The 17,897-nt window shown below is 41.3% G+C and overlaps 1 protein-coding gene across 1 annotated transcript in view; it reads right to left on the bottom strand.

Annotated features, from left to right (window-relative positions):
- The window catches only part of RP9 (RP9 pre-mRNA splicing factor), a 316,476-nt gene that overhangs the window by 119,109 nt on the left and 179,470 nt on the right, over nt 1–17,897 (bottom strand). Inside the window, exon 4 of the mRNA XM_044064585.1 lies at nt 5,049–5,140. Coding sequence (XP_043920520.1) covers nt 5,049–5,140 — 92 coding nt within the window. The remainder of the gene's footprint in view (nt 1–5,048; nt 5,141–17,897) is intronic.

The raw sequence follows: 17,897 nt of genomic DNA, 5'->3' as shown, positions 1-17,897 counted from the left end.
AAACAAGACATACAACAGGTTCTCAGCAAACACACCTTCACTCTCACACAAAAGAAGGTCAAGACACATAAACCCACATACACGGAGGTACTCACTAAGAGCCTACCAAAGACCTCCCAAGGGCAAACATACACATACCAGTACACGAACAGAATCAACTACCACACACAACAACACACATATCAGTGTCTCAGCAATTAAGCGTCTAAGGTAAAACACCTCAAAAGCAAATGTTCTGGTTATAGGCGGCTCAATAGTGAGACGCACAAATGTCTCCCTCACCAGGTTGAACAAGAAGGTTTCAGTTAGCTGCCTGCCAGGTGATAGGATCCGTCAAATCATGCACGCACTCAAGTCACTCAGCAACAATTACCATTATGACTCTATTATAGAACATGTTGGTGCAAATGACTTGAGACATACCTCCCTGGACTATATGAAGAGACATGACCGAACTATCAGGTTGTGTGTCCCAAGCAGGTATATCCCTTGCCCTAAGCAGCATTCTACCTTTACCAAGGATGAAGCCAAAATACAAACAAAAAGATCATTGATTTCAATAATTGGTTTATCTTCTGGTGTCATTCCAGAAGGATCAAGTACCTATCTGCCTGGGAAGACACAACTGACACTTCACGCTACTTTGCCAGAGATGGTCTTCACCTGTCTCCTCAAGGCTTTAGAATACTGGCAAAGATGCTTGCCTCCCCCATAGTGCCTTTTTTAGGCAATCTTCAAACAACAAAACTTTGAATGTAAAGAAATCTACTAAAGACAAATTCAAGATCATGCTGCTTAATGCTAGGAGCTTAAACAATAAACTGCACTCTCTGGAAGCACTCCATACTTTGGAAGATGCTAACATTTATGTATTCAGAGAGACTTGGTTCAAGGCCACTGAGAGCACCCTGGCTGTACAAAGCTATAAGGCCTTTCACATATTCAGACCCCACAATGAGCATGAAAAAAACAAAGGTGGAGGTGTATTTATATTCATCAAATCCAAATACACCTCACGACTGGTGAAACTGTAGGACTCTCTGGAGCTACTCCAGGTCTAACTATAGGAAAACACCCTTACAACCCATCACTAGCTACAGGACCCCTACCATGAATCAGAAGCAGCACACCACCTACCTGGACATGCTAGAGTCACTCAACATATAGCTAAACACCCTGGTCATGGGAAATTTCAACTATCCCCCCATTGACTGGGAGACCTAGATGAGCACAAACATGATCGCTACGAGGTTCCTGGATTTTGTTAATTCAAATGCCCTGGAACAGTTGGCCTACACCCCCACAAGAGGTTCAAATGTCCTGAGCCTAACTTAGTGCTCACCAACATGGGGGGCCATTGCACTACCCCCCTGTGTGTTGCCCTCCCTTGTAAGGTCAGACCATAAATCTGTCTTGTTTGAAGTAAAGATCAAATTTCTCCAAACTATTGTCTACTAAGTGATGGTATAAAAAGTTTTGAAGCCCCTGCCAACATAGGCAACAATGTCTCTTATGCAGAGGAATACACAATTGCCCTATAAAGCCACTTGAACAAATGCATTAGGCTATATCTAATAGGAACAAAACCAGGTCTTCTCAAAATAACATGCCATTCTGGTGGACTGCAAGTATAAATAAGTTTTAAAACAAAGAAACTGATATCTAAGAACAAGAGGGAACTAACCCAACAAAGGAAGACTATCCTCCACAACTTGAACAAGCAAATTAGATATCTTGTTAAGTCATCTAAGTCTAGCTATGAGTCTAAATTAACATCCCTAGCTAAAGAGAATCACAAGACATTCTTTAGCTAGGTCCGTAACCTAAGAGGGAATGTCCAGCTGGGTATCAAACCTATAGTAAACAGCATCACTTACACTGAACCTGAGAAAATTGCCAAAAGATTTGGCAATAAAATCATCCCCCTGTGACTGTTTGACATACCCCAAATCACTGTCAGCACCAGTCCCCTACAGAGCATCTCCAAAGAACAGGTTATACGAGCTCTCGCAAAGGCCAAAAACACAGCCTCTGTGGGACCAGATAACATTTCAGGCTGCTTACTCAACAACCTAATACAAGACCTAGCAGAACTTCTCGGAGCTTTCTTTAGCCATAGCATGAAAATTGGCTTTATCCCAGCAGAGTGGAGAACAGCAACAATAATCCCCTTGCACAAAGGAGGTACATCGACTGACCCTGGGAGTTATCGACCCATAAGCCTAACTAGCCCTACCTATAAGGCCATGGAAAGAATTATCATGGACCTTATCCACAAGGACATAGGTGACCTTCAATCTCTTGACCCGACCCAGTTTGGCTTCATCAAGGGTAGATCTTGCTTATTAAACCTAGTGAACTTCTTTGAGAACCAATGGATGAGGGCAAAATGGTACATACAGCCTATTTTGATTTAGCAAGGCTTTTGACACAATCCCACATTCAGGTATTGTGGAGAGGCTCTCCCAGCTTGGGTTCAACCCATACATTACTAGACAGGTGGCAAACTGGCTCACTGACGAAACACACACTGTCAAAGTTGGGAAGTCCACCTCCACCGATAGACCAGCTACCAGAGGGATACCACAAGGATCTGTGCTGAGCCCTCTACTGTTTAGAATATATTTCTTTGAATTCCAGGTGAAGGCAGATGGCCTGTGGCTCATCAAGTTTGCAGATGACTGTAAACTGGGCACAATCACAGAGACCCCCCAATGAGGTTAACATAGTACAAAAAGAGCTGACGCAGACAAAGGATTGGTGCCAAAGTCATGGACTAAAACTTAATGCAAAAAATGCCTCATTATCCCCTTTGGCAAAGAAGTAGCCCCTGCTAATTATGGTACAGACAGCACCACTCTAAGCACAAACTCAGTGGTGCGAGACTTGGGAATGCAGGTTGATAGCAATCTAAACTTTGATGACCATGTGTCCGTTGTGGTGAGAAAAGCATTCTACGTTGCACATCTTATAAGTAAGGGTGTCGCATCCAAGACCAGGGAGGTTATAGTTCCACTGTACTTGACCCTTATCAGACTACTAATCAAGTACAATGCTCCTTCCGTATGTACCTCACCAGACACCTGCAGCAACTGCAGAGACCACAGAGGTTTCTTACCAAGAGAATCCAGGGCCTCCAAAACAATACATACATGGAAAGACTAAAAGCCCTGCCAATGTACTCTGCATCATACAGGCTACTGAGTGGCAAACTGTGCCTGGCCTACAGAGCAGTCTCGGACCCTATCCTAATGGAATTGCTGCACATCTGCAAGTGAAATGGGACAATAAGTCACTCCACAGATTTCAACCTAGCCTGTGATATTAACAGAACATGTTGGAGAGACAGATACATCTCCCAGCGATAACACTCCTCTGGAATAAGCTACCACTCCATGTGAAGTGGTGCTCCTCAATGACCCTATTCAAGTGCAACCTTGACAACTGGATGGGTGACTGTAAATTCATCATGGGGATGGCACCTATGTCCCTCATGGACAGAGGCAGTCCTTACTGAATATAGTATCACTCTGCTAACAATGGCCGTCTAAACTTGGTCAATAAGAGTATTCAGGTTTTTACATGGCTAGCCTTGTAAAGGCCCCATGGCCATTAGCCTAGTAATATCCTATGAACCTATGAATCTATATCCTTGAAATAAGGATCAAAGGGGTTCCCCTATAGTAGCTTATACTACAGTTTAAAAATTCCATATTTAATGTTGACCTCCACTTAATGCCTTCCACAAATCTTAAATAGAAAAGAACATCAGAACATCATTCCAGTATCAGGGAAAACATTCAACAGATCAGGCATTCATGAATTAATACAGTTCCCCATCATGATGGCAACAAGGCTCTAATGAAACACTAGAGGATAGTCTACGAAGCTTAACTCTGAGTACATTTACACTCCAAACTGCTTATAATAATTAACATACATACATGGCTGAGACATTAAATTATAAAATTAAAGTGCAGAATGGATGAATATTAACTGTAAGAAACTAAAGTGTAGAGCATCTGCAGTATACAAACACAAGTGAAAGATCCTTTAAATACAGAAAAAGTTCTAATTCTCACTTGTTTTCTTTTTTTTTTTTGTTAACTTACTAAGTGAAATGGCCTACAGCAGAATTTCTAGCCATGACACAGGCCACAGGGGAATCCAGCAAATGCAGTGTGTGTGTGTGTGTGTGTGTGTGTGTGTGTGTGTGTGTGTGTGTGTGTGTGTGTGTGTGTGTGTGTGTTTTGTTTAGAGTAGCTACTTCAAGCAACATGTTTCCTGGGGAGGTGGGAAGAAATTTGAGCATGGAGAGGAAACAGATGTAGGTGGACAATAACATGTAAACTCCACATGAATAGGAACCAAAGATTAGGACTGAGCTCCAGTCCTTGTAATTATGATGCAGAAACTAACCACTGAGTTATACTATGTCCTTCCACTGTGCCTCCAGCCAAATGCTTATCTATGCTGTTTCCTGTTTCTGTGGCATTACCTACAGATGGCTGAAATGTTCAGATTTGCAGGCATTGAACTGGAAATAATACTAACTTCATCGTGTTAAGAAATCTTAAATGTATACATGTGTGTGTGTGTGTGTGTGTGTGTGTGTGTGTGTGTGTGTGTGTGTGTGTGTGTGTGTGTGTGTGTGTGTGTGTGCGTGCGTGCTATGCTGTTATGTTAAACAGCCATTATACATTTATGGTAGAGAAAAATACATCCTTACACTGTCTTACAACCATCACCATCTGTTACTAAAACACTAACAAAACAGACAAAGATTTGAGTAAAATGAAGACAATGCCCCTTATTCTGATTGCACTAACCTTGAGCAAGATCCAACATGAATCACATATACAATCCATTCATGTGGAAAAACCACTGTGAAGGTTATTAATATATACACTTATATAAATCTTAAATTAACAGGACGTATGGACAATGATTACATCCTGTATTTTTCTAATATAATTTCAAAATACACACAGTTCAAGCTACATATGGTTTTGATTTCTAATCAACGTTTAACAAGTTACTCCACTTACTACTCGAAACTGTTCCAGTTTCTGATTGCCTTGTATAAAGTACGGACATTCCTTGTCTCCTGTTCTGTGGCCGTACTGCTTACATCTCCAGCCTAGAAAAATAAAGTATGTCTAAAGGTTGTGCAAGCACCCATATTCAAGACAGATTTTGTTTTGCAGAATCTTACCAGCTACAACTCAAGAAGAAAAAATCTGAAATTTGGGTATTAAGACATATAATATATGTCAGAACTTACAAATACTGTGACCTTGATAACTGCTGACTTGAGTTTGAAAGTATCGCAAGTAAAAACAGAACATTTAGCTATGCTATGCATTATGATTATCTGCAAAACAGAATGTTTTCAAATTGCATCAGTCACAATTCTTCAGAGAGCCTGGTATGCATGATAAATATATAGAATAGTTGATGAAACACAGACTCAGACATTTTTACAAAGAATGACAAAGTCACTGCTCATCTTGAATGCTGCAAATCTGATCTCAAGCCTAGACTTTCCTGAATTCCTGTTTCATACCATCTCCAAACTCATAGGGCCAGATTCCCAAAGAGTTGCTCTCAGTGCAAGTCTGTCCTTATTCCGAATGCTCTCAGTGTAAGTGACTTACTTTGGTGTAAGGCCCATCTATAAACAGACTTACACCTGGGACCCAATTTCAAAAGACCTGCTCTCAGTGTAAGTGGTCACTTACACTGAATGCAAGTCTTTTGGAATCAGGATCTTAGTTCCTGCAAGGAATTTTACATCCAATAATCTCTGAACTATAGGGAATAGTAACCATTTGAAATGTCAAGATCTGCTACAGCGAGTCCCAAAATACAGAGCCTGAATGGCCAAAAGAATGGACTTAAGTATACTAAGTTCAGAATGCCATTTCTCAGAATATTTCCTTTTCTCCGAGATATGGGAATCTCGGAATTGGTATATATAAGTTCGGAGGGTGTGGGGGGCTTGAACTTCTGCAAAAAGAAGTTAAAAAGAGAAGAGCAATTTTTGACATTCTCTCTTCTGCTGCACTTTCTTTTATTTTGGCTTGTCAGCACTTGGCATTTTGTGTGCCGACATTTCAATAGGGAGCCACAGGGAATTACATCTGAGGTGGCAATTATTTCCTTTTTAAAGGAAAAACTCTTAACACAATGCAACTTGGGGCAGTCCCTCACGTGTAGTACACATGAATCATGAAGTATCCTTCTCTTTGATGTCCTGCGAATTTAATGTTGAATGTGGCATAATTTCAAACATGGAACATTGTTTCTCTCTTGCTATATTTTTTTCATGTAATTCCTCCTTAAAATGTACAAATTAATACAAAAGAAAGAAAAAGCAATCCACTAGTGCAAGTACCACAACAAAGCACAGTACAAAGAGAACAGAAGTAATGCATATAAAAATCCATCTTTCCTTATAAAAATACAAAGCACCCACAGGAAAAACATGCAAACCCCACAGACTCAACAAATGAAGAACAAAACACTAAGAAAAACAAAAACACTTTAGATTCAGCAATAAAATATGAATGCAGAAAGCCTGCATTCATATTTTATTGCTGAATCTAATCTCCACCCAAAGGGATGGATAAAGCTACACCTAACATTACTTCATAAAAGAAACCCAGTACTGGCAGCATAATTTGTGGTGTGCAAAATTTTTTGACTATTAATTCTGAAAGGAGGGAGGACTATGGCCTTTAAGACTCCTCGCTCTAGACTAAAGTAATTCTACTTTGGACAAAGCCACATCTGAAGAATCACTTGCCTGGCATTCAAGGAGGCATTAGTTTTTGTTTATTATACACTCGCATACTATACATTTCCAAGGTCTGGATAATCCATATACAAAAAGGAGAAAACTAGGATACATTATTAAAGGAATCACCCAAAGCTGAAGTCTGTAGTTTATTGTAATGGGACCCCCTTTCTCCATGTCTGATGTAAGGTATACAAAAATATTTCAAATGGTCTGATCTGGCATCATTATGGAGACACATGTTCAATGTCAGCTTAGAAGACAATGCACCTCAAAAATATGCTAACAAAAGAGACAGCATGAAGTTGGATGTGATATATCACTTCTGACAATCTTGAAGAGCAAAAGAAAAATAAACAAAAGTAAAGCATTTTTTTGCAAGTAATGAACACATACATAACTACTGTGACCTTACTAGTATCAACTGTTCTACAAAGTAATCCAACAAGAGAAACCAGGAACCAGACAAGAAAAACTGATGGAGGTCCAGGGAGCACACAAGTCCAGTATAAACCACACACCACCAAAGATTTATTGAGCAAAAACAGCAATCAAGCACTTTCGTCTTACATCAAGACTTCATCAGAACTACAGTAATCACATAAACAACACAATATAAAGGAACATCCTGTAGTCATGTGGTTAAAACTGACCAATACAAATAATGATTAAAAAAAATAATTAATTCATTAAAAACTTGAAAACTTGAAAATGTACTGAGAGTTTGAAACAGTGTAAATGAGTGAAAAAAACAGAGCTCAACATATTACAACAATGTATATACAACAAATTATAAAGATGACTGATGAATTGCCCCGCCATACTTTTCAGTTTTAGGATTGTGGTAATGGAACAGCAGTCATTAAAGCCCATGGGGAGTAAAGGGCATCACACATCAAAATCCAGACTAATTCCTTTCTGTTCAGGTGTTCTTCTGTACTAAAACCCCTTGCATCCCATTCCATACAGTACACTACAAACTTGAAGTGGTGGTCAGGAAAAGCTGAAATGTGTCTATACAAGGCATTAGTGTTCTTCCCTTTCTTGATATCATTCAAGTGTTCATAAATCTTTTCTTTCTTTCAGCTTATGACTAGTCTTTCCAATGTAGAATGTCTTAAATATTGACAAAGAGCTCCATACACCACCCCCTTGGATATTTTTTTTACCTTAAATTTCCTATTCTTGATTAAAAATGAGTCGCACAATAAAATATGCTAGCAATAATTGCAATGATTGCATTTGTACATGCCCTTAGGTCTACTTGAACAACTCACATCACCTTTCATTTCTAAAACGTTCTTAAAAGACTTGCCCTTTCTGAACACAATCTTTGGCTTGACCCCAAAGAATTATTTGCCTTCAATGATAACTCATCATAATTGGCCAAAAATTGCGCACTGTGTCCACTACATCATAGACGTTAACAGAAAAAGTGAATATTAGTGAATGTTCAAAAGAGACAATTGATGGTTGTGTTTCTTTGGACAAGCTATTACCAGCCAAATGGTCATCAGTTTGACCACCAGGAATTGGTAGTAGCGGTTTGTAAAAAACATTCCTCTTCTTATCCTGGACTTCTTTCTTAATACTGTCTAATAACTCATAGGGATGACCTTTTTTACTGAACATGCCAATCAATTTGTCTATTTCAACAGTGAAGGTGGCATCATCAGAAATCATACGAGCAAGTCTAACCAACTGCCCCTTGACCACAGCCCTCTTTTGAAATTGTGGATGCCAACTATCGAAATAGAGGTAAGAGATGGAAAAGGTATATTACAGTAGATGTCGGAACAAAAACAATTTCTTGAATAATCCTTGGTTACCAATACCTCCAAAATAGGCCATTGAATCATGATCAAACGTATGGGTAAACTTTAGGAAAGATGCACTACCATTGATATACTTGAGAAATTTGTTCAATTTTGTAGCAGAATCAAACCAGATGATAAAAATATTGCCAGGAAATGAATACAGAATAACCAACATTCAGCAAAAGGACTGTTGAATACAAAATGCTTCTCTCAGTAGGCCATGACCAAGTTGGCAAAGCTTGGGGCATAAGAAGCCCACCTGGTCACCCCACTTGCCTGTTTAAACAACTGGCCTTCAAAATGAAGAAAATTGTTGGTCAAAATCAGATGCATAAGTGTACAAGCCGTGTTAATGTCATTATTCAACAGTCCTATGTCAGCAAGAATACTTTCCAACCACTCCAACCCTACCTTGTGGGGAATGACAGAATATAAATTTTGGACATCTACTGTGACCAAAATACAATCATCTGAGACCCTAAGCTTCACTAGCCTGGTCAAAAAATTCCAAGAATCTTTACAAATATTTGGGACTTCAATGACTGATGGTTTTAGTAGTCTGTGCACATATTTGGCTATGCAGAAGGTCTTGCTTCTACCTGCGTCCACTATGGGTCTCAAAGGTGGATTTTGGAGATCTTTATGGATTCTGGGTATCCCAAAGATGCCCGCTACCACTGGATGCTGATTGAGTAAATACTCGTACGTGTCACTGTTAACTCACCCCTACATAACCATGTCATAAAGTTAGATATCAATTTTTGAATAGGCAAAACTGAGCTCATTCTTAGATATCTGGACATAAATCTCGGTGAAAAGCAACTCATGCATACGATTATTATAGTCATTGATGTCCATCACAACTTCTCCCTCACCCTTGTCTGGTTTCATTATCCTGATACTTTTGTTGCTAAATAATTCTTTGAACACTAATGCCTCCTCATTGGATAAGTTATAGTCTAGCTGTTTTTTTAGAAAAAGATTTCCGAATTTCTAATTCACACATTTTCTCAGAGAGAGAGAGAGAGAGAGAGAGAGAGAGAGAGAGAGAGAGAGAGAGAGAGAGAGAGAGAGAGAGAGAGAGAACCATCTGTTTAAGGACGGATTGAATGAACTAGCTTTTTTTGAGAGGTTTGTTGGTGTTTGTGCCAGAATTCAGGGAGTCAGTTTTGTTGGGGTTTGTGCCAGAATTCAGGGAGTCAGTTTTGTTGGGGTTTGTGCCAGAATTCAGGGAGTCAGTTTTGAAACGGAGTGTCAAATTGAGCATATGTGTAAACAATTTTAAATTGATCAAAACCTCAGCCAAATCGGACTCCTTAGCCAGCAAGAAACTCAACCCTTTGCTTAAACACATTGGCATGCTCACTTGTAATGTTGAAACTTGAAAAGTTCTACACTGAAAAATCATTATCCATATTTTGAATACAAATTGGTACCTCCCCAAAAATATTAGGAGTAATTGTACTTTCAACATCGGAAAACAAGCTAGAACTAGACCCAATAGATGTGGATACCTGTAAAACAGGTACAATAACAACCATATTAACAATGTCAAAATGAACAATATTTGCAGTTGAATTATTCAAGGATTCAGCACAGTCATCCAGCTGAGCCACACTAACTAACTTGACGCCTGGATCCCCCGTGTTCACAACACCTTTTTGGAATGCTCCAAAATTCATCCCAAAGTCTGTGTCAACTGCACTACATCTGGGAAACAGACTACTAGAAATACAAAAGTCACTTCAACTTCAGCTTCACAAAGTAAATTGATCATTGGATGGGTGGTGTCACGTAAAAATTCCCCATTTTCAAATCCACTGTTCATGTCCCTCAAAGGGGAATTAACTAGTGAACAGGCTGCCATAACTTTGTGGACCCCACCAGTGGTGGTTGAATAAATGGAACTGTCAAACTTAATTGACTTGTTTACATCCATGAGTACCAATTCAAAGCATAACAATCATTATCAATATTTGCACCATGAAACATAGGTGAAATTAACTCAAAACTATCTGAAAAGTTGCCAGAGCTGAACTCACGACTCAAGGATGAATTGTATTCACATGCTGGTGTAGAGTCAACACAAAATTTACAGCATTGGCTTTCACTACAAACACAGTGATTCTTAAAAGTAACTACAGGCATATTATCCAAATAACCTACATAGTTAAATTCAGGGATGCCCGAGCTTGTCCTATCAGGCAAAGCATCAAATTGTCCACAATTGTCCACACAAACTTGAGCTATCTAAATTTGTTGTACTAACGACAATGTCCACATGTCCCAAAAAAAAATTCTGAGCATGAACTATGCAGGTCATTAATGTCATTACAAAGTTGTACAGTCTCAAATCCCATTGTTCTGTCGACTGAAATGGGTAAACAATCCCCCGGAGTACTTACCCGATCCTTTAATAACATTTCTTCCTCATGGATTTTCTTCCCTGAGCACTTTTTTGCCACTGGTTACCAGCCTAAACTTGTTTGAGCCGCTGTTGAATGATCTGGAATGTGAAGCCTTAGGCCTGGCTCCCAAACGCTCAAAGTTAGGATTATTGTCTGTATTTCAATTTTTGTTATGTTTTTCATCAGAAAAAGCACTAGATTCTTGCCCTTTTCCTTTTTCATTTTGGAAGAGCCTCTCAGAACATCTTGGCAGTTGTTTACTGTTTCCAGTTCCTTCCTGGTAGCCCAGGTCACCAGAATTGTGTGAATTTAAGCTCTCTCTCACTGTCCATCATCTGATTCTGGCACTGCTATTGGTTGTCCAAGTTCAGAAGCCTTGGGGGCAGGGGATATGCCTTGCCATTGGCATAAGCTTCAGTATCTCTCTGCAGTTTCCTAACTTTCCTGGTTTTTATTGCAGCACAAGTTTCATCAATTTTTTTGAACAGGTTATAATAGCTGGTGTAATCGTGATCAAATAAACCATCAGTAGTTAAACTAGTAGTAATAATGTCCAGGTCATGAGATAACTTCTCTAATTTGACTTCATTTTCATGTATGATTAAATGATGCAGCTTTAGGTCTAGAGAAAGTCCTCTTTACCACCTGAAAGAGTGACAGACTCGAGGAAACCCTCTTCTTCTCTCCCCAAGCTGAAGCTACCTGGAGAAAAGAAGGAGAATCTACCCCAGATCCAAAGCCACCAGATGATAGTTTCAGACCCGAACTGTCGAAGGCCAAAGTTCCTAGGGGAAGGGACATATTAGAAAAGGTTAGACCGGATGCCTGTCCCCTGGAGTTGGCACCAACATCTTGGATCCAAGACCTGCTCTGCTCTGATGGCATCAGAGCCACTCTGGGACCCTGACTGAGTCAAAGAAATCATTATCCTCAGATCTGTCGATGAATCCCTTGCAGAAACCAGATACTACGATTCTGAACCAATAGTTTAGATTAGAAGAGGAGCATGCAGAGAAGATGCTGGACATAAAGGATCCTAGATGGGACAGAGATGTCAAAAGTCCCAACTCTATCTCTGCCTTGGGAAATCTCAGCATTATCCTGTCCATATCTGGTCGAAGGCTCTGAGATGACCTAGAGGAAGTCAAGGAGTGCCTGGATCTTACTGGTGATGAGATCTTGGTGGTAGGAACTGGGGAAGCATGTTTAGACACTGAAGCCGGGGTTCAGCTCCCAAACCTCAGACCCGAAGCTGTTAGATCAGAGAAAGGCATTCTTGGAGTAGGAGACTCAACAATAAGCACGGTCAGATCTGGTGAAAACAACAGATCCATAGATGTATCTGGAGCCAGCTTTGGATCCGAGCGGACTACCGTATCCAAGGAATTTGGATCCAGTATTCTTGGTCTTCTACACAAAAGAAGAGGAAGAAGCCCCAGGAGAAGCTGGGGAGGCTCTTCCTTTAAGATCTTTGAAGCTCAATGGCTTAGACGGAGTTTGAGCTACATAAGCAAGGAATATCTCCTTGAAAATTAACTTGTTAAAGTGGTCCAAAAGGGCACACTGGTTGAAGACCACCCAGATGAGACAGTCGGCCTGCAGATGTTTGGACCCCAGGCAGTAAATGCACTTCTTATTTATAGGCATCAGAATTAGGAATTCTGTGCCCACAAGAAGTGCATCTTTTGAACCCTGTAGGCTTATCCGGTCTATCAAACATCTTGACAGATAAGCCAAAACACCATGTGTACACACACACACACACACACACACACACACACACACACACACACACACACACACACACACACACACACACACACTCTCTCTCTCAAGGAAAAAATATAAATAGTAAAGTCTTTTTTTATTTTATATATATATATATATATATATATATATATATATATATATATATATATATATATATATAAACTACAAGAAGATATTACAGTTGTGTACAGTTATCATAAATGGAGATGTTTGAGTGTATTCACTGTTGCAGTCATCATATGTGGGTTATCCCTGCTGTGGTAGCCCTCGGCCGGCCTGAATACCAGATTCAATGTTTTTGTGTGCCGGCTGCTGTCGCTTGTAGTCTGACATCAGGTCGTCAGTAATTTAAAACAAGGCCGCCGATGTCATTACATCACTTTTTCTTGCCCTAACCCCCCAGAAGCTCAAGGGAAAAAAGAGAAAGTACAATTTTGTACCTACCATAAATGTAGATGTCCGATAGGTATGCATCTGCAGTCATAACAAATGGGTTGTCCTGCCTCAGGCAGCCCTTCGGTCGGCCAGATTCCAAAGTCTGGGTCTGGCCTCGGCTGATGTCGCACTTCACCCGACGTCATAGCTGCTGGGGTATAAAGGCATCAGCCGACGCCATTTTCCTCAGTGTTTCTTGCCCCAGATGCCAGGTGCCCTCTAGGATGGCTAAATTTGGATAAATGCAGATAATTCCAAACAGTAGAAAGCAAAATATATATACATATATACATACAAACAAATACACCATAATAGATTCCCCCAGCTAGCTAAAAGAGGGGTAAGTACCCTAGGAATACCACAGAGGGGAAGGAGGGTGGGTAATCCTGACTGCAGATGCATACCTATCGGACATCTACATTTATGGTAGCTACAAAACTGTACTATGTCCTTCAAGGATGCATCTGCAGTCATAACAAATGGGTAGAATACCATAGCCAAACTGGGGAGGAGGCACTAAGATAATGATGGTGTAGTTAAGATCCCTTGTAAAACAGCAGTTGCAAAACCTGCTCGGGATCTGGAGTATAAAGGAAGATTATAATGCTTGGCAAATGTATGCACGGAGCTCCAAGTAGCAGCTTCTAAAATGTCTTTGGTAGCCACTCCTCGTAGGAAAGCTGTAGTGGTGGCTGTAGCTCTTGTGGAGTGAGGCCTGATATTTTCAGGAGTTGTCTTTCCATGAAATGAGTAGCAGAATCGAATGCAATTTCCTATCCATTTTGAGATTGTCTGTTTTGAAATTGCTTTTCCTTGCACTCCTGTTGCATATGCTACCAGAAGCTGGTCAGTTTTTCTGCTGGCCTTGGTTCTGTCCAGATAGTAGCAGTTGTCTGTGTACATCCAAGGTGTGTAGTAGTTTTTTCCCCCCTGTTCTGTGGGTTGGGAAGAATGTAGGTAAATGTATGGCTTGGTTCAAGGATACCCTGGATACCACCTTTGGCATAAAAGTAGGATTGGTTCTCAGAGACACTCTATCCTGATGGAAGATAAGGAAAGGCTGCACTGCCCTTAATGCCTGTAACTCAGATACCCTTCTTGCTGAAGTAATTGCTAGCAGGAAGGCAGTTTTCCAAGATAAGAACTGTAAGTCTGCTGTTGCTGCTGGTTCAAAAGGGGGAAGTGTTAATTTTTCTAGCACAAAATTGAGATCTCATGCAGGCAAAGGTGGTTTCCTTGGAGGCTTTACATTTTTGATCCCTCTCAAAATTGTCTGAGGAGAGGATGAGAGAAGACAGGAGGATCCATGTTGTACTCTGCTGAAATTGCTGATGCATGTATCTTAATGGAAGAATAGGACAGGCCATTGTGGAACAGTTCTGCTAAGTATTCCAGGATGTGTGCTAGGTTTGCTAGTGTGACATTTTCTCCCTTTCTGCACTCCAAATGAGGAATCTTTTCCATTTGGCTGAATATGTTTTCCTTGTGGAGGGTCTGCGAGCCTCCAGGATAATGTCCTTAACCCTCTGAGATAAATCAAGTTGGTTTTGTTTTATGCAATTTTCCAAGCAGTTAGCTGCAGTGTTTTTAAGTTTGGATGCAGGGTCTTGTAATTGTTCTGCATTAGAAGTAAAGGACATAGAGGTAGATGCCATGAATGCATCCGAGACATGCTTCTCAGTAGCGGGTACCAATGTTGCCTTGGCCAGTCTGGAGCTATCAGAATTACCTTTGGCTGTTCCTCTCTGATCTTCAGTAGAACTTTGTACATCAAAGGAAGAGGTGGAAAGGCATATACTGTCAGGTCCTTCCAGCTGAAAGAAAGGGAGTCCACCCTCCAGGCAAGTGGGTGGTATACTCTTGAGCAGAATTTCTTCAGTTGGTGGTTGTGTGGGGAGGCAAACAGGTCTATCTCTGGCATTCCCCATTTCTTTGTTATGGTTTTGAAAATATCTGGATGCAGCATCCATTCGTGAGCATCCGTGGTAGTTCTGCTTAAGCTGTCTGCTAGTGAATTCTCTTTTCCTGGTACAAATCTGGCCTGCAGTTGGATGTTGAGATTCAGGGCCAAGTTCCACAGGTCCATTGCCATCCGGCATAGAGGGTATGAATGTGTGCCTCCCTGTTTGTTGATGTACCACATGACTGTGGTATTGTCCGTCCTTATCAGCAGGTGTCCTTGCTGGATGAATGGTCTGAATGCCTCGATTGCATGTTTCACTGCCAGCATCTCCTTTAGATTTATGTGTAGATTCAGCTGGTCTTGTGACCATAGGCCTTGGATACACTTGTCTTCCATGTGTGCCCCCCAGCCTAGGTCTGAGGCTTCCGTGGTGATGGTCTGCCTTGGATGTGGTTTGTGGAAAGGCAATCCTCTGTTTATCTGACAGGCCTGAGCCCACCACAGGAATTCTTTTTTCAGACATGGAATGATTGGTATCTGGGCTTCTAGACTGTGTCTGTGTTGAGACCATACATTCCTTAGGTACCATTGTAACTTTCTCATATGCAGCCTGGCATGTGAGATCAATATTATGCAGGATGCCATGTAACCCAGGGCCTGCAGGACTTTCCTTGCAGTAAGCTGAGTTTGTCTTGTTAATGCCATGAAATAAACTGGTAGTTGCTTTTGTTTTTCTTCTGTGAGAAAAGCCATCTGAGTTATTGTGTCCAGTTCTGCACCCAGAAATGTTATCCTTTGGGATGGCACTAGTCTTGATTTTTGTATGTTGACTGTGTATCCCAAGGCTTGCAGCAGTTGTATGACATTGGCCAAATCCTTTATTAATTTTGTCTTGTTGTCCGCTTGTATTAGGCAGTCGTCCAGGTATGGGTAGATTTGAATTCCCTGAAGCCTGCAATGAGCAATTACTGATGCCAGGCATTTCGTGAATACTCTGGGCGCAGTAGATAAGCCAAAGGGCAATGCTGAGAATTGATAATGCTCTGATCCTGCAAGAAATCTGAGGTGTCTTCTGCAATCTGGTCGTATAGGGACGTGCAGGTATGCCTCCTTGAGATCTAGAGTCACCAGCCAAGACTCCTTGCCCAACATGGGAAGAAGTTGCTGTAGGGTCAGCATTTTGAATTTTGGAACAATGAGGTATGTGTTCAGTGCGGACAAATCGAGAATAGGCCTCCATTGATTTTCTTTTCTTGGTACAAGGAATAGTCTGGAGTAAAATCCTTGGCCTTGTTCCATAGATGGTACCTTTTCTATTGCTCTCATCCTTAGTAAACTGATGATTTGTTTTAGAGCCTCTGATTTCTGGCTTGGTGGAAGGTTTGGCATTCCTCTCTTTTTTGGTAGAGTGTGGAAGTGAAACCTGTAGCCCTTGTCTATTGTTTGTAAAGTCCATTTGTCTCCTGTAATACAATGCCAATTTCTTGAGAATAAGGCTAGCTTTCCGCCCAAGGGTGCTTCCAGTTGTTCCCTGGTAGGCGGAATCAGAGCCAAGTCATTGTGTCTGTCCTGTAGAAGTGGTTGCATTCGCAGCTGTGGCAGCACTTCTTTGGTTGGCAGGTTGCCACTGACGACCCCTGTAGGCACCCCTAGATTGACCTCTGCCTCTTGGGCGTCTATTTCTGCCTCTCTGTGCTCTGGAGGTGTCTGGAAAGTACCAATTCTTTGAAGGCCAATTTCTGCTAAACCTCGGAGGTTGGACCTGCAAAAAATCCTTGACTGTTTGGACAGATTTTGCTTTTTCTTCCACTTTCTTTAGAACCTCCTGTGCAGGGGAGCCAAACAAACTTTGTTTCTCCATAGGGGCATCCAGGAGTTTAGACTTAACATGGTCTGGTAAGGATTATTCTTTTAACCAGGCATGCCTTCGAATCACTGCTCCCGTCATAGCTGATCTAAATGAAGCCTCCAGTGCATCATAGCCACATTTTAAGAAATGATTACTGACCTGCTGAGAATTGTGAAATTGACAGTTTAAAGCCCTGGCAGAAAGAGTAGCAGATGTATAAACCTTTTTACCCCATCTCTCTAATGCTCTAGATTCCCTTTCAGATGGTAGTGGGTTTTTGGCAGAGGCAGCTGCAACAACTTTAGGGCCCTGAGAAATGGTTTCTGGGTCTGCAGCATGAGCCTTATACAAGTGGTAGTGAGAATCCGGGATCCTGTAGTATCTGTCAGGCTTTGCAGGGGCCGGGGGAAGAGAATCAGGGGCAGTACTGGCATCATTGTATGCATCATCAACAACTGATAGTACAGGTGGAATGGCTAAAGGCCTATGCTGTGGTAAGTGTAAAAAAGTCCTTAGCCTTTTCCTAGAATCAGAAAAATCCTGACCCTGCCATTGGAAGTGTTCCCTCATTGAGTGTAGGGTTTCCCCAAAAGAAAATTCTTCTGGAGGTGAGGCAGAAGGAATGGAGTCTTCTGCATCAGAATCCTCATAAGGTGAGTACGGGCCTTCCTGATGATCCGATACATCTGAACCATCCGAGGAGTAGTCAGAGGACAGAGGTTCAGGGGGTTCAGCCCTAGGCCTCTTTTCAGGAGGGGGTTGTGAGGCCCTGTCTGGGTGAGGATGGGTTCCCCTGATCAGAGAAATAAGGTCCTCAGCAAGGCTGAGAATCTGGGAACTTGAGGTAGGCCTGTGAGAGGGAGCTTTTGAAGGTAAGGCCTTGGAAAGTTTGGCTGCTTTAGCCCTGGAAAAGGCC

The sequence above is a fragment of the Protopterus annectens genome, chromosome 3.part0, assembly GCF_019279795.1.
Source record: "Protopterus annectens isolate FY-2018-M chromosome 3.part0, PAN1.0, whole genome shotgun sequence".
Classification (NCBI taxonomy): Eukaryota; Metazoa; Chordata; order Ceratodontiformes; family Protopteridae; genus Protopterus; species Protopterus annectens.
The sequence above is the reverse complement of the archived record's forward strand: the minus strand, read 5'-3'. Positions and strand labels throughout refer to the sequence as shown.